This window comes from Tiliqua scincoides, chromosome 5, assembly GCF_035046505.1.
Source record: "Tiliqua scincoides isolate rTilSci1 chromosome 5, rTilSci1.hap2, whole genome shotgun sequence".
NCBI lineage: Eukaryota > Metazoa > Chordata > Lepidosauria > Squamata > Scincidae > Tiliqua > Tiliqua scincoides.
In genome coordinates this window covers 39,891,412-39,915,204 of record NC_089825.1, presented here as the reverse complement: position 1 = coordinate 39,915,204, position 23,793 = coordinate 39,891,412, and the positions used below count along the sequence as shown (strand labels likewise).

At 41.0% G+C, this 23,793-nt stretch overlaps 1 protein-coding gene across 2 annotated transcripts in view; it reads left to right on the top strand.

Moving 5' to 3' along the window:
- Nucleotides 1–23,793, top strand: part of ANKRD28 (ankyrin repeat domain 28) — a 116,262-nt gene that overhangs the window by 22,303 nt on the left and 70,166 nt on the right. Inside the window, exon 2 of one of the 2 annotated variants that reach the window (XM_066628097.1) lies at nucleotides 11,897–11,950. The exons of the other annotated variant lie outside the window; for it this stretch is intronic. Coding sequence (XP_066484194.1) covers nucleotides 11,897–11,950 — 54 coding nt within the window. The remainder of the gene's footprint in view (nucleotides 1–11,896; nucleotides 11,951–23,793) is intronic. 2 annotated transcript variants of the gene reach the window in all.

Below are 23,793 nucleotides of genomic sequence, written 5' to 3'. Positions count from 1 at the left end.
CAAAATGAAGGGGTTCTGTATGGCAGTGTCTGTCAAACCATGGCCCTTGGGCTGACGTGAGGCTAAAGCCCTTCCCACTGTGAGCAGGGCTTACCGTTCTGCTGCATAGCTCAGAAGAAGCCCCTCCATCGTTATCATGCAACCATCTGAGCAGTTGCGTCTGCCAGCAATCTGAGCATGAAGCCTGCTGGGACAGTGGGCTACAGATGTGACTGCCCAGAGCATTGCATGGCAAAGATGGAGGGGTTTCTTATGAGCTGCATGGTGAAATGGTAAGTGCTGGTCTGAACGGGGACTACTTTACTGCAGCACATTGGTTATGAGTTTGGAGTCTGCTGCTCTGTGAGGAAGAGATGACCAAAATGCACAGCAGGATGGGCACCTTGGCAACTGACAAGATGAAGAAAAACCTTTTCCCTTTACTGGGGAAAGAGATGACCAAAATGGAGAAGGCTTCTATGGAGAAAGAGGCTTCAAAAACATGCAGCATGGACTTTAGGGGCTTTAGAAATGACAGAAACACTTGATGTGGACACCTCTAAGGGAAAGGAGAAGTGACCAAATTCTGCTTCCAGAACTGGGGCAGTGTTAGGATTTTGCACAAAGGAAACAAAAGCATTACTGGGTGGACAGAGGAATTTGGAGCTTCTCCTTTGGGTATACAGCATAGTTTTACTGGACTTGATTGGGCTTGAGTATGTCCTTTCTGAAGCACACAAAGGCTTGATTGCACCCCAAGCAGAGAAGTTCCTGAGAGACAAAAGGAATGGCAGGGTGTTTGCTGCATCCAGGCTCTGATTGTTGATGGGAAAGACTCCTTGGCATAGAAATCTGAAAAAGGTTGTACAGGTGGACTGGCCACCAGGCAATTTGAAACTTAATTTATTATGTAGCAGAACTTGTGCTTGCAGCAATTTGTCAGAATGAGGCACCAGATTTGCAAGACTAGTGCAAAGGACACATTAGATGTTCCACAGGCTCCAACCTACTTTTTCCCTTAATGGTCCTTCATTAGCATGACTTCTAAGAGTTCAACCTGACCCTTGCAGAACAAAGCCCTACTAAGAGTTCAACCCCTTGCAGAACAAAGCCCTACTTGGCTCTCAGAGATACCAGCCAGAAATCAAGATGGAGTTAGGTTAGGCTCCACGCATGTTGGGCGGAAAAGATGACTTTTTAACACCACATTCTCTCATATGAACTAACCTGTCCTATAAAGCTGGCAGGAAGGACCCTATTGCACTTGTTGCCTCCTATGAAGGTCAAATCGGTGAGGAGGAGCAGGGCCTTCTCTGTGGGGATGCCTTTTTATGGATCTCCCTCTTGGTGGGATTAAGAACTGCCCCCTCCCTGTCAACCTTCTGACAGGAGCTGAAGTTTTCTTCCTCCTGGCCTTCCCTACTTAGAGCCCAATCCTGAGCTCTGTGCTCTGGCTTTCCACTGGAGCGCAGTAGCAAATGTGCTGTAAGGCATGCCTGCGAGGCTTACCACTGGGCCAGTGCCTGTGCTGTCCCAGTGCTGGCTGGCGCTGGGGTAGCACCAGGCAGGCGCCCTTCCTCTGCTGCGAGCAGCGGTACAGTAAGTGGGTGTGGGGAGGAGGCATTCTGGGGAAGGGGGAGGCAGGCGGAGGGCAGAGAGGGCGGGGAGGAGGCGTGATGGGGAGGCGGGAGATGGCGAAAGGGCGGGTGGCAGGCATGCTGGGGGGAGGGGGAGGGAGGCAGGTCCCGTGGAGCTCCGCTCCACCGAATCCAAGGCGTTTGTGTGGGGCTCGGTGCCCTACACAAACGCCTTTACCACTGACCTTCTGATCGGCAATAGAGTGAGTAGCCCCATTGTGGAGCTGCTTCCCTTACCTGGGAGAAGGGGACGAAAATACCCTTTTGCCAAGGCACTGCCTGCGGCAGGTTGAGGTGCACAGGATGTGGCGGGGGCTGTTCTTGACGCTGCTGCAGCTGCGTGCCCCAGTCAGTTTAGGATTGGGCTGTTAGGCTGCAATCCTAATACTTACCTGGAGTAAATGCTATTGAACATAGTGGAATTTACTTTTGAGCACGTATATGCTATTGCTTTTGTGTTGTGTTTGATTTCTGTATTTTGTGTTAATGTATTTTATTATACTTTATACTCTTTATCGTATATTATATACACTTATTTTGTTTACAATAGTTCAAGTGCACTTTCATTTCTGTTTGCATTTTACTGTGTTTATTGTTTTGTATACTGCCTTGAGCAATCTGTTATTCAAAGGCAGAATAGAAATCATCTAAATAAATAAATGGGTAAATAATAACTAAAAATAAAAAAATTAAAAATAAAATAAAATTTTAAATAAAATAAAAATAACTAGAGAAGAGAAGGCTAATTTGATAGTTCCTATAATCATTCAAGTTCTTCTTTACCACCATTACTGCCATACTGACCTGAAGAAACATATCATACTACAAATAACAATTTTAAGAAAACCTTTGAGGCTAAGAATCCAGGTGCTACTCCAAACTGCTCCCAAGTTTAGGTGTACTAAAGAAGTATCAGCTGTAAAGAATGTAGTTTTGTTGAATTTAAGTTGAGAATTTTTTGTTTTGCAAGAGCAAATTTTTTTGATGTTCCCTAAGCTTTTAAATTTTTGAATAGTATGAGAGTCTAGGGCTGTCCTTGCTTTTAGCACATACCACACTTATTATCTGAAGGTCAGTTTTCATATCTGCTAAGAATTTGTGGGGCATGATACTCATTATTGCCTCTTCACCTCATTTTTCGAATATAAGCTAATTTATAAAACTATTTTAATATATAGTTATTATTATTATGGTTAATAATTATAATAGTATAAGAGCATAGCTTGACAGAGAACTCTTAAGCTGAACATCATGTAGTGAGGGAAATTACAGGTTTGCAAAGTACATTGCCTGGAAATCTGAGCTACGCTGTATAGTGTTAGTCCTATTCCCATTTCTGCCCAGTTAATAGCTGTGGTTGGGGTGTTGCTTAACATAGGATGATACTCATGTACCTGCATTGGAAAATACCAGTTGTCCATAGTGCTCCAGTGATACAATGACATCAAAACTTCTTTTAAAATTATACTTGCCAGATAACTTATTCATCTTGGCAATATAGTAATTGATTTCCACCAGTTTTGCAAAGTGAGTGAAAGATGTAAGTTTTGGAACCAGTTTGCTAATGCTCAGAATTTAGTGCCTGATCTCACAGCATGTTAGACAACACAGTCCTGGAACAAGCTGGAATCCCTAGCATGTATACACTGCTGAAACAGAGACACCTGCATTGGCTCGGTCATGTCATGAGAATGGATGATGGCCGGATCCCAAAGGATCTCCTCTATGGAGAACTCGTGCAAGGAAAGCGCCCTACAGGTAGACCACAGCTGCGATGCAAGAGGGATCTGAAGGCCTTAGGAGTGGACCTCAACAGGTGGGAAACCCTGGCCTCTGAGCGGCCCGCTTGGAGGCAGGCTTGCAGCATGGCCTTTCCCAGTTTGAAGAGACACTTGGCCAACAGCCTGAGGCAAAGAAGGAAGGCCCATAGCCAGGGAGACAGACCAGGGACAGACTGCACTTGCACCCAGTGCGGAAGGGATTGTCACTCCTGAATTGGCCTTTTCAGCCACACTAGACGCTGTTCCAGAACCACCATTCAGAGTGCGATACCATAGTCTTTCGAGACTGAAGGTTGCCAAGTATTTATTTAGATCTGGCTAAATGCTTTTAACCAAGAATTTTTTTCTTCTGCAAGAATTGTCTGTAGCTGTACCAACTGGATGGTTGATGCAATTTATCACAGATGTCTGTATATTGCATAATAATAATTTCACTATTTTAGGCATTTTTATTACACTTGTTAATCACTGGATGAGCCTGTGTTCCAAGCAATCACATCTTATTGTCTTTATTCCAGACTACTATCAGTAGCCCTGGTGGCAAACTGCCTTCAGAAGTTGTGTTTTATTCTGGGTAACTGTTGTAAAGCATAATGGTCCTATACTGATAAGCAGCTCTCCCTGTTTTCTTCTTTGCGACTGGCATTTTAAAATGTAGACAGATATATATATATTTTTCTTCCAGCTTTTTTTGTACTGCACTGGGGGGAGGGAGAGAAGCCAGTGAATATGTAGGTCCCATATCTTGAGTTTTATAGGAGTTTCTTTTCTATCCAAGTGTCAAGTGCAGTGGTTCTCAAACTTTTAGCACCAGGACCCATTTTTTAGAATGACAGTCTGTCCGGGACTTGCCAGAAGTGACATCATCAAGCAAATTAAAATAATTTTAAATAATTAAAGTTAAACAATCAAGGGGAAGCTGGCCCTGATTCACCAAGTGAAATTTCTCTGTAGCCTGTCTGCAATAACACCCCCCCCCAAAAAAAAAATATCAGTAAGATTTTCAGCCCTACCCAGTGCCCAATTCAATTTACGTTCTTATATGTAAACCATATCACTGTGTCTTAAAAGTTCCTTTACCTAGTTTTCTCTGTGGTGCAAAAGCTTAACATATTAGAGCTTATGAATTTTCTTTCAGGTAACTATTAAATTTTTGATTTTTTTTTTGAAGCCATACATTTTGGAAGGTTTAAGGGAAATGGATTTAAACTTTCGTGGTACTATATTCCTATATGATATTTAAAATAAACATTTCAAGTACAATTGCACCAACATTTAATGTGTGTACTAATGCAAAATGAAGCTGTTTATAAAATATGAATAGTGTTTTATAAGATACCTCTAATGAACCCAGTGGTTATCTGTGAATAATCTATGGTTGCTACACAGCACAAAATGCAAGCACGTTGCCTCTAGTAGTTACTAAAGTTAATAACACAAACATTTCAGGGAAATGAAATAAATTTTGTGTTTTCACTGTGGTAGATAGTCAGAACTCTGTGCCTGAATCAGTGGATATCTAAAGAACAAGTTTAAGATGAAGTTCTAGGGCAAATAAACAAATTAGCAAGTCACTGTATCTTAATGGCATACACCCAAGAATCTTAACTCAAAAGTGAAATGTTGATTTTGTTACAGATATGCTACATCACTGACATTGACTCCATTACTGAAGAATTAGAAATGTAACAGCAGTTTTTTTTTAAAGGAATCTTGGAAAGACAGGAAATTAGAGACCTATTGGCTTAACTTCTGGTGAATTTTTTTGGGAAAGCATCTTAAAAGAATGGTTAAATGCATAGAAAAGCACCCTTTCAAGGAAATACTATGTTGAGACTTAAAGGACAAATAGTATGACTTTTGTAAAGGAAAATTCTGCTGGCATTCTACTACTTAGAATAGTAGTTCCCAGCCTTTAGGAGCATGCAGACCACTGGGGGCGGGGCCTGAGTTGGCTGAGTAGTCTGTTTTCCTGAGCTCCTGGAAAGCTCTTGGAAAACACGCTATTTCTTCCCAGAATCGCAGATCTGATGAGATCCGAGGATCAGTGGCCAGGAGAGGCCTTGATCCTACAGATGGTGTATGGTTTCGGAGAAGGGTTCAGCCAGGGACTGTTTTTTCTCCAAGGGAACCCAGCCATCAATGTTGGTGATGGTTAGGATTCAATATTGAAATTAAGCCGAAGGCTCCAAGCAGGGAAGGAAGCAAGTGAGTGTTGTTCCATTGTGTGTGTCTGGCATTAATTGACTAATTGATTGCCTGATTAAACTTTTGCCCGAGAGAAGGAGAAGGAGGGGCAGGTTTTCCCCCTCCTGGGAGAAGAGGAAGGAGGGGAAGGCTTTCTCTGCGTATTTGTTTGTTGATGTGAGAAGAAGCTTTGGAGGAGATCTGCCAAGCTTGTTATGGAAATATGAGTGCATAACTCTAACTTTATAAATCTAAAATTTGTTGGATTACAAATTAATCATCTTGGAATGCAATTATTGTTGAGTGTTCAGTTTCATTTTCCTGTGGAGAGCTTGTGGAGTGCCTGTGGAGAGCGGCTGGAGACCTGCATTTTTTTTGTTTTACAAAAGTGGTTGATTGTTTACATTCCTTTGATTATCTCCTGGAAAGGAATGCGGTTGACATAGAAACAAATATAAATAACCGAAATAAGATATAAACAACAGAAATAAGAATATCAGGGACGTCTAGTGGACTAAAAAAGTTACTACAAGGACAAGAACAGGACTTGACAAGTGAAGTAAGAAGAAAGAAGATATAATAAAAGGAAGAAAAAGTATGACAAGAAAAGGAGAGAAAGTTAGTGACTTTTGTAAAGGAAAATTCTGCTGGCATTCTACTACTTAGAATAGTAGTTCCCAGCCTTTAGGAGCATGCAGACCACTGAGGCAAAAATTGGAATTGTCATAGATCACATGCAAACCGACCCCACCCCCTGCCCCCCAAAAGTATAATTCAAAGAGCAGTCCTAACTTGTGCTGGAACAGGCAGACTAACTGATCTGAATCCAGTGCAAGGTAGGTACAGGCTGGGGTGCAAATCAGAGTAAGGGGATTATTTTCTGCTTACTCTGCGTTGCACATCAGCCAGCCCTATGGGGCTACTTGGATCTGTGCCTGCAATTTTGCAGGTAGAAATCCAAGGAGCCCATGTAGATATAGAATCCTTTATTAGCATATAAAACAAACAAATCTACACTATGTACATTTGGTCAGTCAGATAACAAATCTTCTCGATCATGCAGCTCATTGAGCTGATATAGGAAAGTTGCCACAGTATCTATTATTTCCACAGAAGAATCAGTTAGGAGGTAGAGTATTCTTGCTGTGTCCGTAAGTCCTCCTCTTGTTCTCAGTATAGGATCCAAATATCTTTGACAGATCTTGGTGTAGAAGGGACATTAAAGAATGGAATGAACAATGGTCTCAACACATCCCAGTCTACAAGGGCATCACCTTTCAGAATGAGCTATCTTATGAAATCTCCCAAAAAGGATGGCTGAAAGGAGCACATTAAATATAGCAAGGGAGAAAGCTCTCTTTTTTTGATAAGTGTGCAATGAGTAAAGATATGAGGCTACTTGACCATACAACATAGGAATCTCCAGACTTAACAGGGAACATGCTCTGTTTGCCATCCTATAAAGATCCTGCCTTTCAATGTCAAGAAATCTGCATTTGATGCACTGATATGCCTCTTGATATGGAAGCGAACCTAAACATTCAAGACAGCCCGATTGAGTTAATTTTCTTTTCCAAAATGTTTATGGCAAGGGACCAATTTGATTCAAGGAACATCATATAGAGCAAACTTCGAGGGTCGTAGATATATTATATGCACAGCCAATATTTGATGGCCATCAGCCAGGCCCTGATTTCGAACAATGATTGACCTGTTTCTAGACATAAGACTACGTAAGCTACACAGTTTGGAATACCCAAAATTTTTTGCAGAAATTTACCTTGAACAGATTCCAGGGTTTTGTTTAACATCCCAATCCAAAGAGGAATTACATAAAATAATTGGGGAATCACCTTGGCATTAAAGGTCTTCAAGGCTGCTGGTACGTAAGGGTTCCCTCTCGCATAGAAAAAACGAGCAATGGGCAGAGGTAATGTTAGCTACATTAATTGCCATTTTTCTGTGAATAGCCCAGGAGAGATTATAATGTAAATTTAGACCAAGGTATTTAAACTGCTCAACTTGTTCTAATTTGTGTCCATTTAGTTACCAATTATACAACTTCCACGTTCTAGAGAATACGAGTATTTTAGACTTGTCAAAATTCAGCTGTAACTAGTTTTCAGTCAAGTACTCCAAACACTTTTTCAAAAGGCATTTTAAGCCCAAACGGGTCCGAGACATTATTACGGCATCATCTGCATATAGGAGGATCGGTACCTGAGTAGGTCCTAATCTGGGACAGTGCCCATCCACCTCAGTCAGAGAAGGAGCCAAATCATTAATAAATAGAGTAAATAAGATGGGGGCCAAAACACACCCTTGTTTGACTCCCTTGTTTGACACAATTTTCTTTGTAAGGTGCCCTGTAGAGATACACTTTATTTGGCATGTCGTGTTTTGATGGAGTCTCCTTATAAGGAATAGTAGTCTCTTGTCCATTTGTAGCTTTTCTAATTTATTCCAAAGTATCTCCCTATCTATAGAATCAAAGGCAAGCAGCCCATGTAATATTGGTTGGGCTGGAGATGGGTTAGGATCCAGCCTGCACTGCCACAGCCAGTCCCACCCCCTCCCGGGCCCGATTTACCTCCCAGGCTGCACTCCCCTTCCCAAAAATGCCCCCTCCCTGACTCCATTCCAGCCTCCTGCCACCCTCACCAGACCTCTGTGCTGGCCTGCCCAGACTGGCACCAGCTTACCTTCTCCAGGTGCAGGTCCATCACTGCTAGGCCAGTGCATGTCCCTGTGCTGGTCTAGACTGCTCCCAAGTAGCTGCGAACACAGCACATTTGTGACACATGATAGCTTGTGCAAGGGACTTGCACCGACTCAGAGGGGGGTTGGATTGCTTTGTAAATTTGGTCGTCCATGGGGTAGTGCTCAGCAAGATGCTGGAAGTGTGGCCTGCAGGCGGTCTGTTTTCTACCCTCTCTGGTGGTCTGTGGGGGAGCACTTACTTGGCAAGACTCTTGGAAGTTATCAGAGGTGATCTTTTTCTTCCTTGAGACCTCACGAGCTGCTTCTTAGGGTCTTATGGAGCACCTGTGGTCCACAGACAAGGGTTGGGAACCACTGTCTTAAAAACTTTGAGAGTATCCCATCAACACATAAATGGAGATGATCCAGTAGGTATTGAACTGGTTTTGACATGCCAGAGAAGAGACCTTGGGGTCAAGTTTCATGAAACCATCACTTGTGTGTGCATGGTGTTGGTGGTAACAGATTCAGTGTTGAGGATTATTGAGAAAGGGATTGAAAATGAAACTGCTAAAATGAAAAAAACATGTGTTTTCTTTTTAATTAAATCTACAATACAGGTGTATTTGAAATATACAGTCCCGTGCAATTCTGTTTTCCCCATTTCAAAGAGTATATTATAGAGTTGGAAAAGGATAACCACAAGTCAGCTGAAGATTGGAGCATATTCCCTAAGACTAAAGCTTTCTAATTTAGAGTAACTACAGTGTGATGGAATTTTATAAGATTATGTATGGTGGGGAGAATGTGTAGGATGAAATGTCTCCCTAGTTCCTTTGGTGGAAAAACTCAAGTCCTGCCTGACGTCCAGGGTATGGCAGGCTTTTTCTATTGGGAGAAAGTTTAGGACAAAGATGGTAGAATCGAGTCCTGGGATCAGTGAAAAGGAGGAGTCACCTTTCCCATAAAGAAGTGACCATATTAAGTGCCACTCTGTCCCTATGGAGCATAAAGACCCAGGATGACTGAAGATGCCTAATTCTGACACCTATCTAACCAATGAATGGCTACTATTAAAATAACCTTATAGGAGAAACTCTTCAAATGAGACCATGGTCTAGATTTAGAGGGAGGATTCATTAGCACTGAAGCACTAGATTGGGCTCTTCACTGGGGGAACTGTGAACTATTGGCACATTGGTCAGGTCCAACCATTAAAGAAAAGCTCGATATGGGGGTGAGCAAATAGACTATCTCTAGACCTGCTCTTAGAGTCTGGTTGGGAGTTACCACCTATCTGTGCTGGGTGCTTGTACTCAAACATTTGTCCAGATCACCCCGACGGAAGTTGAGGACATCCCACAAGATATACTGATACCCACTAACTTGGGTAGCTGTCTGATCTATAGATAAAATTCTGAAACATCTGCCATCACTTTTAAGGCTCCTAGACTTCTATATTTTCCTTTCGTGTTGTGCCACCATGTGGCTCAATTATATAACTGCTGTTCTCAAAACTTAATTCTAAAGCAGTAGTTCCCAAACTTTTTATCACTGGGACCCATTTTTTAAAATGACACACTAACACAGCGATTTTCAGTCTTTGTCTTTTCATGGCACACTGACAGTGCTAAAATTGTCAAGACACATCATCGATTTTTTACAATTGACAAGGCACACTGCACTGCCAGTGGGAGGCTTACGTCCCCCAATGGCCCTACTAATAAATGACCCTCCCCAAACTCCTGCAGCACACCTGTGAACCTTTAGTGGCACACTAATTGAAAATTGCTGCTCTGGTGGGATCCACCTAGCTTTACACAAAACAAAAAAAAGTTTAACTTTACCAGCTATTCAAGCTGGTATCCTTTTTGCTGTGGTGGGAGGCACCTTCTGGAACTTTTGTGGAGCTCATCGGATCAGGACCGTTCTGATGGCCTTGCATTTCCCTTTGCCTGACCTTTGGTAAGAGCCAAGACATATTCACCTACTCGCCAGTAAATGTGCATGCGTGACTCAGTTTCACTTTTCTTAGGGCTCGGTATATTTTCCTAGTTAGCTTGGAGGGGGGACATCCTTCTCAAGAGTTTGTTGAAGCCTGTTTCATTGGATCGGAACCATTCTGGTGGTGTTGCAGTCCCCTTGGTCTGCTCTTCAGTGGACTGAGGCATGTTCACCTAATCAGGAGTAAACAAACATGTGCTGCTATGTTTCAGTTTCTCTAGGGCTCAATACCTTTTCTTTGTCCGCTATCAACTTATCAGTTTTGCGACCCATCAAGAATTGGGTCTCAACCCACTGGTGGGTCCTGGCCAACAGTTTGGAAACTATTGTTTCAAACAATTATTGGAGGAATATGCTGTTATACCTGTAAACGTGCTGGGGGGGGGCATGTTTTCTGTGCCAATGAATCTATGAGACCAGTTTCCTTAAAACTACTGAAAATGTGAAGGTCTGTAGATAATTCTTATAAAATTAGATTTTAATTTGATTTCAGAGTGAAAAAATTAGAAGTTCTGTCTGCCATATTATCCTTATAAATCTCTCTCAACCAGTATGGGTTCCTAAATTCTTTGGATTCACTGTGAATTCTTTAATAGTCCTCTTTTTTTATAGTACTAGGAAGAATTTGTCATTGGAATTGTAGTGGTAGTCGTTGAAGTGATGTTTTGAGTAGTCAAGTAAAATGTTCTGCTAGTAGCTAGCCTAATACTACTGGGTATATTTATATCTTGGGGTAGTGATGGCTTCTGCTTCATAACTGATTACTGAAGTGAATATTGTTTCATTCAAATAGCAATTCAGGGTTGCCTTACCAAGGTAAACAGTCCTTGTTGATTAGGCTAACTATTGGCCTGCCTGGGAGATGATGATAGTGCTTCCTCTGATCAGTTTTGAGATCATGGGATAAGATTTGCATGTAGAAGAAACTCTGACCAGTTTTCAGGAGTGGTGTGCATATTTTCTGTGAAGATGACTCCCACCCCTCATCACCTTCACATGGGTTTGGAAATTTTATGAATGACTTCAGCAGTTTTTGAATATAGTGTATAGGTGGGAGTTGCTGAACAATTAAAAAAGTGAGAAGTAGTTCAGACAATGTTGATGAAATTATGAATGTGAACCAGAAGAATATCATGGTCCCAGGAAAGTTCTCCAGTAGACTTGCTGGATTAGGATAAGAGCCCGTCTAGTCCAATGTCTTGTGTACTCCCAGAGGCATCTGCTGGACCACTGTGAGATACAGCAGGATACAATATCCTGTTGCTGTACTCTTGCATCTGCCATTTAGAGATATAGGCTACCTCTAAAATCTGGAAGTTGTATATAGTTATTATGTCTTGTAACCTGTGGTGGACTCTTCTTCCATAAATCTATCCAGAGCCCTTTTAATGGCCTCTGGACCAGGTGCCATCACAATATCTTGTGGTAAGGACATCCACAGATTAATTACACACTGAGTGAGGAAATATTTCCTTTTGTCTGTTCTGACTCTCCCGCCAGGCAGTTTTAGTGGATGACCCCTAGTTTCTGGTATTGCGCAACTGGGAAAAGAGCTTTCATCTATCCATCCAATCTATAATTTTATGTCTTAATCATGTCCCCTCTCAGGCACCTTCTTTCTATATTGAAGAGTCCCAAATCTTGATGTCCTTCAACAACTCTGTGAGTACATTTTATTACTCCCACATAGCAGTTTTGGAACTGAGACTACAATAGAGTGACTTGCCATGGGCAAGTGTGAAGTTATGGCAGAGGTGTGATTCAAACTAGGGAGGCCTGGATTCACAGCTCAGTGTCTTAACCATTATGCTACACCAGCTCTTGAACTTAAAGAGTATTCAATCAAGTTGCTATTGCACATTTGGTGATATGTCCTAACAGTGACAAGGGGTGGGGTTCAAAAATGGGAATGTCCATCTTATCTGCTTTTTAAATATTCCATAAACTTAGAATGTACAAGTCATCTGGAATCCAGACTGGGGAAAATAGGGGCTCTGTTTTTTTTTTTGTATGTTCAGTTTGTTTGACATTTTTTTTAAAAGAGCACTTTATTCTGGGCTTTCATCAAACTTAAGTGTACTAATGCCATCACTAAAATGCATTGCAGATCTTCCTATATTATCCTCTAGGGCAGTGGTTCTCAAACTGGTGGGTCATGACCCACTAGTTTGTGTAAAGCTTTCCCTGTCCCTTTAAGGGATGGGGAAGAGGAGAGGTTATGATGTGATCCCCAGGATTGCATCGCTAACAGGGGTGAAAGGGGGCTATTTTTACTTACTTAGGGTTGCTGGCAGCTGCAAAAGTTGCAGGGAGCCTGGAGCAGCCCTCTGCAGGGCTCCTCGACGCTTAGAATGTTGACTTAGAATGTTGAGAAAAACCGGTCGCTAAGCGCTTTGCTTAGCATTCTAAATCAACTTTCTAAGCATCGGGGAGCCCTGCAGAGGTCTGTTCTGGGCTCCCTACAACTCCTGCAGCTGCCAGCAGACTCAGTAAGTAAAAATACTGTTAGTGATGCAATCCTGGGGATCATGTTGCTGCCCTACCCCCTCCCCTGCGAAGACTTAGTTAGGGAGTAAAACTCTCCCTAAGTTTGAGAACCACTGCCCTAGGGAATTTTCTGTTTCTCCTATGTAGATTTTTAACTTCTTGGTGTCCCTGACTTGTGCTGTAGGATCTAGGTTACGTGAGGGCCATGATTGTGCTACTACAAAGTAGCTTCAGTGAACAGTCAGATTGGTTATTCCATAACTTTTTAAATTATGCTAGCTTGGGTTGTGTACTTTGAAATGGTAGCTGCTCTGGGTTAAATACCTTGAGAGTCTAAATGCTGATTTTTTTATTTCAGACACATTGACTATTTAAAATCAGTCTTTTAAATACAGTTGGGGAAGAGAGAATTCTGTTAACAGGCAAATCTGTTAATTTGTTAAAAATAACAAAGTTTTTACTGTGGGAATTTTTTTATGTTTATGTGTGACAATTGAACTAGTATGTCTAGGTTGGATTTGATATTCTGATTTTATACCTCCAGGGGGCAGTATATCACTTTTATATAGTGGCTTTTCATTATCTGATTAAAAAGTATAGTGCTTTTTTCATTAGCTGGTGTTTTATCAGTCAGTTCAATGCTTGTCTTTAGAGAAGGGTATGTATTTTAAATTGGTACATGACCATTAGACCGTCACGTTCTGTGTGAATGCAGTGTGGAAACATCTATTGTTGGATTTGCCCTTACTTGCTTACGTGAAACTTCATATTCTTCAGATAATTTTCTCTCCAAAAGATTATATATTTTCACAGTTGGAAGCAACAGCTGTGTCTTAAATTGCTAAGATAAAAGGTTAGCTTAAAACACTGTTTTATATGAAATTTTCCATTTTATAATCCAGAACTTAGAGGCAACTAACTGGTTGCTGTAACTATTTAAAGAATTTTAATTGTTTATAATCTGTACTCCATGCCTCTAAGAGACTGAGCATCTTATAATTAAAAATCAATAATGTACATAAGACAACACACAAGTATTCCATTTTGCTATTAGTATGCAATTACAACTGTTGAAAGCTGATGGGGGTCTTTCTAACAGAAAAGTCTTTACATTGCTCCTGAAATTGCATAGTGTTGAGCTGAGCCTATATTCAAGGAACTCTCAAAACCAAATGGCAAGAACTACCGTAGATACTCTGGTATAGTACGTGAAATTTTTGCCAAGTAATCAGGTTCCAACTTTCACTTCGCCTTATCTCCTGGTCAGTCAGAGGGCAGAGCCTTTCAACTCTGAACAGGTTCTTTCTCTAGGCTGGTTAGTTGCTATAGTTACTTTCCTGGGACGTTTCAGCCAAAGTTAACCTTTTATTCCCCTCCTTTCCCTTTTGCTGCTGCAACCTGATTCCCTTTTGCAAAGGCTTTGCATTTGGCAGAGGTCTTTTTTTTCAAAACCAGGATGGGATCCCCTTTCCATTTGAAGCAACAATTCCTAGGCTACAATTCAATGCAGCATTACTTAAGAATAACACCCATGGAAAGCAGTGGGTCTACTTCTGAGTAAAAAGGATTGCAAATATATGCAGCTGCATCTCTCTGCTGTGAATTGAATTGCACTCTCAGTTATGTGTTATGGGTTGTATGTTGTATGTAGAGCTTCTGGCTTAACACACCAGACACCTTAAAGGTGGATTTGATTCATGGTTCTCCTGCAGTGGTTACTAACCTTTTTCACTTGCATATCCCTTGGCAATAATAAATTGTACCCTTCATATTAGCAGAATGTTTGTAATAATACAAGCCCGCATCTCCTCTCTATGAAAACCCAGACTTCATGTATTCATCACAGTGTTTTCTCTTTTTATCTGTTTGAGGAACAGAAGACTCTGCCTTTGCATTGTTTTGCACCAGAAGCGTGCTGAGAAATTCTGGGTGATTAATCACTTTCCATATTACGTTTCAGCTTTTTTACTGTGCTGGTTTTCAATCACTGGTTCATACATGAATTGATGACCGAAAACTAGTTATTGGTGGGGCTTTCAAAGCCAACTAGCTACCTCCCTTCCTGCCTTGCTGGTCCTCGCAAGGCATTCTGGAGCATGACCTGCCTTTTTCTACCATTATTCCATTCTTTTTCAAGTACCCCTAAAGGTCCTGTTGAGCGTCCCTGGGAGTACATGAATAGCAGGTTGGGAACCACTGATTTACTGGTATGTTGTTTACAGTGCACTTACTCTGATAGTGTTTACAAAAAGGTGGTGAAGACCAGAATTAAAAAAGAATAAAAATGTATCTTATGATCTTTTACTATGTTTTTAATAAATTAGAGACTACAGTTCTTAGGTAACAATTAGTGGTAGGTTATTTTTCAGGATCTGGCCTGGGGTAAAATCAGATAAAACTATAGTCAGACAGCCCTCTAAGTTTAACCCCCGACTTATCTGAGGGTCATAGAAAATTCCATGATTATTGGCTCAAAACCTGCCCTCGACTTATCTGTGGGGTCGACTTATAGGTGAGTGTCTGCGTTACTTTGAAATCATCCATATTTTACCACTCATATTGTCAAATGTGGAATCGGACCTTCCCAGTCAATCGTTATGTTTGTAAAATGCCACTTCTCTATGCATTTGGTGAAAAGCTTAAGATTTTAAGTATAAGGCATATTGATGCAACTCAAGAAAGAAAGATGTAACAGCAGGAACAGGAGGTGCAAGGGGCTAACCAGCACACTGAATTTGACTCATAATTAAAGCTAGCATAAAATCTGGTGATGTGGTAATGTTCTCTTTAGTTTCCCTTTATCAAGAATTGATACCACATTTATACTATCTATGCAATAAAGTTACAAAAGCGTGAATACTAGCCAGGAAACAATGCAGTTAGTATGTTAGACATAATGGATGAAACACACTTAATCCCAGTATCTTCACCTGTTTTAGGAGCATACGGGGAAGGTTAACTTAATCTTAAGAGAAGGATTTCTTATGGATTCATTTCCTTTCTCCATCCAGCTTCCGTACTTCTTTTCGTGATGGAAGAAGCTGCGCAACTGTACAAGTGATACACTTTTGTCTAGCAACAAGAGTTCATATGTCCATTGTTATATTTCTCTTATTGTTACACTAATAAACCTAGCACATAGTTGCCTTTTCAGTTGGAAACTGTTGTAGCTCTCTGCTGAAAAATGTAGTTCTGAACTACCTTGCATCTTTCTAGTTTTACATCTGGACTAGTGTGAAATCGTCATTTAAGAATTGATCTCTTTGATCAGGAAGAAAGGGGCAAAATGACACAGTAGCAGTGTACCCTTTGCTGGAAGTAAAGCAACTTACTGTTATGATAGCTTATTTGCCCACTTCTATTGCCACTGGGCTCTTAATGGTGGGTCCACAGTTGCATGTTGGGTGTGAGATTGTTCCCAACTTTTGACAAGTTGGAGATCATTGGTGTAGATTAAGGCAGTTTAACTTTTCATGTCCTAATATGAAGATGTGTTTCAGGGATGAGGCTCTAAGGCTTTCTCCACATCCCAATTTATTGTACTCTCCAGTAGTTACCAACCTTTATGAGCTCGCAGACCACTGAGGCAAGAATTGGATTTGTCATGGACCACATGCAACCCCTGTGTCCCCTGCACACAAAAATGCAATTCAATTTGTAAAAATTAAAGAAGATTTAATAGATTTATTTATAGATATTTGTAGGTTTCTGCTTTTGTTGCTCACTGTGGGTGTTCTGTTCTCCACCCTCTCTGGTGGCCTGTGGGGAAGCATCTCCTATGCAAGCTCCCCTCCCCGACTACCAGAGGGCAGAGAATGGACCAGCTGCGGCAAACATTTCAGTGTTGGCTGCAGGCAGTATGTTCTACATTTTCTCTAGTGGAAAGTAGGGGAGCTCTTGCTCAGTGAGATGCTAAAGTGATTGAAGGCTACCTTTTTTTCCTTCTGAGGTCTGGAAGGCCACTTCACAGGGTCCTGTGGACCATGGGTTGGGAACCAGTGCCATGGACAAATATTGATTATATTGAAATAACAGTGTGATATTTTATTTATTGCATTTCTCTTCTTTCTTCCACTGAACTCAGCATTCATATAGGTTTTCAGGTGGCCTCCAATCCACCCACTGATTAGTCTGAGACCTGTTTAACTTCAGGAAAGTTACTGTATTACATGCCTACGTATATGGCAGTGCCTTTCAAACTCTCATGGAGAGTTTGAGCCACTGTAAGTGCTTGCAGGGGTGGGGGGGAGGCAGTGGCGCTGTCCCCAGGATTGCACCGCTCAGGGGGCTGCAGTGGCTTGGGTGCACTTACCCAAGCCTCCTTCAGCCTCCCCGGGGTATGAGGAGCCCAGTGCAACCTTTGGCTCCCCACAGCAGTGAAAGTGAAAGCGGAGCGATGGCGTCTCGCCTCTGCTAAAGTGGAAGTGGAGCGCGATCACTCCACTTTCACTTTCACTGCTGCGGGGAGCTCTGCCAAAGGTTGCACCGGGCTCCCTGTACCCCGGGGAGGCCGCAGGAGACTTGGGTAAGTGCACCCAAGCCCCTGCAGTCCCCTGAGTGGTGCGATCCTGGGGATCACGCTGCTGCCTCCTCCCTGCCTCCAGGCTGCCCCCGCCCCTTAAGGGGGCAGAGGCCAGGGCCCAGAGGCTGGGGCATCGTGACACCCCAGTTTGAAAAGCCCTGAGATATGGGTTGACAGACTGTTAATGAATTTAGAGGCTTGGAAAGAGGGTGGAAAGGTGTACATATAATACCTTGCATAAATGGAGTAGAGCAGTGATTTTCAACCTTTTTCATCTCACAGCACACTGACAAGGCACTAAAATTGTCAAGACACACCATCAGATTTTTGCCAATTGACAAGGCACACCAGCTGTTGGTGGGGGCTCACATCCTCCAATGGCACTACTAATAAACAACTCTTCCCCAAACTCCCGTGGCACACCTGCAGACCATTTGCGGCACACCAGTGTGCCACAGCACATTGATTGAAAATGGCTGGAGAGAAGATTTGCAAGAGAGAGGATGTCTATGCACGAGGATTCGTAGTCCTATCGCCCCAAGAGCCCTCTGTAATCCTCCAAAAAGACTATCTTGAGAGTTAGAGGCGCTTGTAGCATCGCCTGTGAGTGGTGCTTCACCTTGGTAGTTCCCCACATATTCTGTTCCTATGGGTCCCCAATACAGTAAGAGTCAGAACTGTTGTACAGAGAAAAAGGTTAAAAAGCCCCCTTGTGCATCTTCTTTGTGTTTGCATAACGAGAATGTGTTGATCTTTGTGGAGAGGAGCAGTAAGGATTATGTAATGATACAATAGCTGAAATATAAAGGAGTATTGTACAAGAGACATGTACTAGGCTAGTACTACTCTTGACCTTTTTTCTTTCAGCTTCCAATCCCCATACCATGAAATAAACTACCTTTTTAAATTACTCCCAGTTTCAAAAGCGGTTTATCAGGCGGTATGGGGTGGGAACTGTTGACCTAGGAAAAAATATCACCCTCTAGGACATTTGGAACTGTTTCACAGTTCTTCAGATACACGTATGATCGCAAGTTTGAACATTGGGCGTTACAAGTATCATATGTTCTACTGTCCAGAGGATTACTAGGAAATAGTTGCTGTTGTAATATTTGTTGGAGTTGGGAATCCTTACTAGTATAACCAGTAAGTCTAATGTTCATTCTGTTCCATCTGAGACTAGCATTTGAGGCATATTATATGAATCCTCAGTTATTTTTAAAAAAACCAAAGCTGCAGTGTTTCTCTGTCCTCCAATACATTCAGATTTAAGGTTTTTGTGTTATTTTCAACATTAAAATATGCAGTAATCTGGCCAGCACACTTGTGTTCTAAAAATTTATTGAGTGGTTGGAGGGGAATAGTAAAGAACAAACCAAAAACTTCATTTGCTTCCAACTGCAGTGTGGGCAGTAAATGAAAGCAAGTAATGTTCTATTCTGTACCTCTACTCATTGAAAGGACTATACTTCATCCCTTTTGCTTCAGAGAGCTCTTCATATTTGCCAGTACCAGGATTTCTAGCTCTTGTTAATCTTCTTTCTGCTTGTAGAGTTATATTTTGAAAAATCTGTTCAACTATTATAGGAATAAATACTCCAGATAACCAAAATCTCTCCAAGGATTTTTAAATAAATAATGAGGCACCGTGCATCTCATTTAATGATTAACCTTGACCCCAGCTAATTTTGCAAAGTCAAGTTGTGCAGATGTAGTGATGAGTAATTTATGCAGGAGTCAGAATTTTTTTTAAAAAAAAACCTGGTATCCATGGCAACTATAATTTGGTTCTTCCACATACACAGTATGTCTGTTACTAACCATCTAGGGCAAAAATTACTATGATTAGCATAGCCGTTATTTCCTGATGTCTTAATCCATATAAAGTCTGAATTTTTATAAATGGATTAATGATCTGATTTTGCTTAATCCATAACACATTTTTTTAAAAATCCTACTAGAGCTGAAATTGTTAGAGCACCAAAAGCAAAGAACAGTTCCCTTTGTTTTCTTGTTGGTTTCTTTCAGTAAGAATCTTTGTAAACCTTTCTAAACTGGCAGTACATACTTATTTTAGGGTTGTAGTTTCGCAGGGAATGAATGCATTGTCAAATGACAACAAACTGTTGTTGAATTTTACTATAGCAGTGACTCCTTTGTAGTATTGAACAATTACTTCTGAAAAGAAAATATTAATTTTCACATACTTGTACAACAAAGAAGTGTTTTGGGGATTAGGTACTAATGTTCAAAAAGCATAGCTTCTGTCTTCCCTACCCTTTACATTTCAGAAGAGAAGTATAAAGGTTATGAAGATATTTTTGTAGTCATGATCAACTGATTTAGCAGCACTATTTGTGCCCTTCAACATTGAATCTTAAACTAATTGTTTTGTCGTAGTATGTTTTAGAAACTTTTGTGTCGCTTATCTATTTAGTGTAAGAATTAAATAACTAGATTCTGTCTAGCATATAGTTGTTTGCCTCTACTTTTTTCAAAAACAGAAGGCATTGCTTTGTAAAACAGTGATGTTGGAAATTCCCTGCGCTAATGTGAGTCATTGCTGAAGATTTTAAATAGTTATAGTCAGTGTGTTGTCCCACCCTTCCACAGTCCAGAATAATATGAATCATTTTCTTCTGTGTTTCCCAAATAGTTTTGAGCGGAAGTAGTGGGTATTCCTGTTGTAAGTTAGGAAATGTTGGTGGTATCCTCCCAACTAGTGCTACTTTTATACACTTGAGATTTTTGAAGAATTTCAGAAGGCTTTGTCTTGTCCAGACAAACATTTTGTAACCCTAGCAACCTATTTTATCCATTAAGGTTTTTTCCTTCTGCTTTCTGTTGTCAAAGTTATAATAAACTGCAGAATACTTATGTGCCCAAATGTAAAGATTTTGTATCGCTACAAGAAATAGACCAGTGTGTTTAAAAAGAGTGATACCAGTCTTAAAGATACCAGTCTTTATCTTTAAATAGCTATTTTAAAAATCAGTTTCATTCTGCAATCATACTTAAACATAATCAAAAAGGGGTTTGTGTGTTCCCGCCCATTAGTCAGGGATGAAGCAAAAAGGAAGAACAGATGCATTCAGCTTAAATTTTTGGAGACCTTTTGTTTTGCTTATAGAATGGACCACTGCCTGTCCTAGACTCTGAACACTGTCTCATACTCTCATTGGTTATAACAGAATATTTTAAAACTCCAGACTGCAAGGAAGCCTGTTACCATGTCTTACCATAAGGGGGCCATGAAAAGAAAATAAATTGAAAATTGATACTTAAAAAAAAACAACTGATGTGTTTGAACTGGTTTGTTTGGAAAGTTAAAGTGTTTCATTTACCTGACATTCATGCTGCCAGTGTGAGTGTTCAGTGCTTTCCCCTGTATCTTTTTCCTGCAGTTTAAAATGTATGGAAGCTAACTTGTATTTCATCAGTTTGCCAGGTGCACCCTGGCGGTTTCCTGCCTGAAGAACTGGGTGTATGGATTGGAGGAGGTGGGGAGGGGAGAGAGACAGGATCTTTCACTGTTCTTGTTGCACTCAGGGATATTGTCAGTTAAGAGAATACATGAAAATGTAATGCAGCGTTTCTCAAACAGTGTATCAAGACCCACTAGGTAGGTTGGAACCCAATTTCAGGTGGTTCCCAATTCATTTCAGTGTGTAATTTTTTTTAAGAGACTTAATGCTACGATGGTATGTGACTGCATTTGGGGAACTGTTACAGATCTGTGCTTTTAACAGGCTGCTATGTATATGTTTTGAACATTAATTGTCAGTGGGTCTTATTCCTGGATAAGTGTGAATAGGATTGCATCCTTTGGGATGCGTGGGGTTTTAAAAACTGCTTGGGAGGTTTAGGAGGGTTCTTCTTTATTTTAAATTTTTAAACTTATTGTGAACTTCTAATTTACTTATTTTGGTTTGATTTTGTCTTATGGGGGGGTGTTAAAGATTTTCCTTTTTGCTAATGTCACTTCCAGATATGTCGTCACTTCCAGATTAATGACATCACTTCTGGTGGGTCCTGACAGTGTCATTCTAAAAAGTGGGTCCCAGTATTAAAACATTTGAGAACACTGTAGTAAGGTGTTATTTAAAACAAAATGGAACCTCTCATCTTCTCAGAGGAAAAGCCAAAGATGTTGTAATGGAAATGCGCAAGATCCCTTGAGGTATGGTGTTAACAGTGGCCCCTTGCTCTGACAGGTCTGAGATGCATGGGATTAACACTAGGGCCTTAGATTGCAGTGAGTGTGCTGCACAGCTGCAGCCAGTTGGAGGCAACAAGGATCTCAGAGTTAAAAGCTGCACCTGGAGGAAGGGAAAGGGGGTGCCTGGTGAAGGAAGGAGGTTGGAGAAACAGAGCAGAAGGAAGGAGCTTGGAGGAAAGAGGACGGACTGACTAAATCGTCTGACCTTCAGTCAGACTGAATGAACAGAGACTACTGGGGACACTGGAGTCTGGTGTGTGGCTGCTTTATCCAGGAGCTGCTGGGAACTAAGGTGTTGCTGCAGCAGCTGAAGAAGTTGAAGGTGGGAGAGTGGAGGAAGGAGGGACTCTGCAGGTTGAACAGGCAAGCTACCCTAGAGGTGAGGTTCATTGGTGCTTTCTGCAGGTTTAGTGCTTTTTAAAATGAAGAAGAGAACTAATTAGCTTAAAGTGGGCATAAGTTCTCTAGACCATGTTCAGAAAGGGAATTTGCCAAAACAGACATGTGGACTAGCAACAAACTTGCTAGAGCAGTGGTGTGGCACATTTGTGTGCCGTGTTTGATCCTGAGGTGTGCCATAGGACATGTCTATAAACTGTGATTTGGTTGGGGCCCTCAAATCAGTATCTAAAACTCTGATTGAACCTTACTTTCAAATGCAGTTTGTGCTAATAGTGGTTTCCTATTGTCTGAATTAGAGATGTGAAGGCGTGGAAAAAAAACGGAAAAATTCGGGGGGAAAACCGTGGTTTTTTTCCTTAAGACTATTTTGTATTTTTCCTAAAAATTGAAAAATGAAGCTCTGTAGTCAAACTTGGTGGGCTGGAGTGGTGATCTCCTTTGAAAGTTTACTAGAAAACAAAGAAGCTCTTCAAGAAACAGTAATAGCTGAAGATCTTAAAGTACCCAGGAGTGTGAGAAACACTGTTCTTGATCAGGAGGTCTTCTGGGTTTTGCTGCAAAATTCCCTGAAGATTCTAAAGCCAATTGCTGCAGCAATCACTGTATCTGAATCAGATAGTGCACTTTTATCAGAAATTCCTTATTTAATGACCAAGATAAAAACAACTGTTTTTGAAAATCTCAGTATATCTCCACTTACAACTATAGAAGAAAGTAAAGTGAAAGATTTTATTCAAAAAAGGGAAGAATTTTGTTGCCATCCAATTCATGCTGCTGCAAATCTGCTGGATCCAAGATTCAAAGGTGGAAATAGAAGTGATGACAGCACTGTTACTGCATTTGACTGGATTACAAAACAAGCATCACATTTAGGACTTGAGTTTGGGAAGGTACTTTCAGATGTTGCAGAACTTAGAACATCTTCAGGGATTTGGTCCAGGAATGCAATCTGGGATTCTGCCAAACATATTCCTCCTGCAACATGGTGGCAAGGTTTTTGCACCACACAGCCTTTGACTCCACTTGCTTCTCGCCTTCTTCAGGTTCCTCCATCTTCTGCAGCATGTGAAAGAATTTGGTCTACGTTTGGAAACACTCACACTAAATCAAGAAATAAACTGACATGTGAAAGGGTAAAGCTTGTTTCAATCCGGGCAAACTTTCAGTTTTTAGAAGTGCATAATAACTGTGATAATGACAGACACAACAGAGGAACTGCAGAAGCAGAGACTGAAACTGATAATTACAGCTCAGAAAATGATTCTGATTAAATTTTATGCCCATTCATTGAAACTTAGTCCCACTCCCTTCTATACACTTCCCCCCTCTTCAATTCTTTTTATGAGAATGGTTTTTTTATTTTTATTTAAAACTGTGGAGAGGAAATATGACCAATTGTTACTTCTGGATTTTTAAAAATTGTTTTGTGGAGGTTTTCTTGTCTGTTCCACATAAACTAGTAAACAGTTCAGGAGATTGTTACAATTACAAATAAATATTATAAGAAAAGTAAATTCTGTTTACATAAGAACATAAGAACAGCCGCACTGGATCAAGCCATAGGCCCATTTAGTCCAGCTTCCTGTATCTCACAGCAGCCCACCAAATGCCCCAGGGAGCACACCAGATAACAAGAGACCTCATTCTGGTGCCCTCCTTGCATCTGGCATTCTGACATAGCCCTTTTCTAAAATTAGGAGGTTGCACATGCACATCATGGCTTGTAACCCGTAATGGATTTTTCCTCCAGAAACTTGTCCAATCCCCTTTTAAAGCCGTCCAGGCCAGACGCCATCACCACATCCTGTGGCAAGGAGTTCCACAGACCAACCACATGCTGAGTAAAGAAATATTTTCTTTTGTCTGTTCTAACTC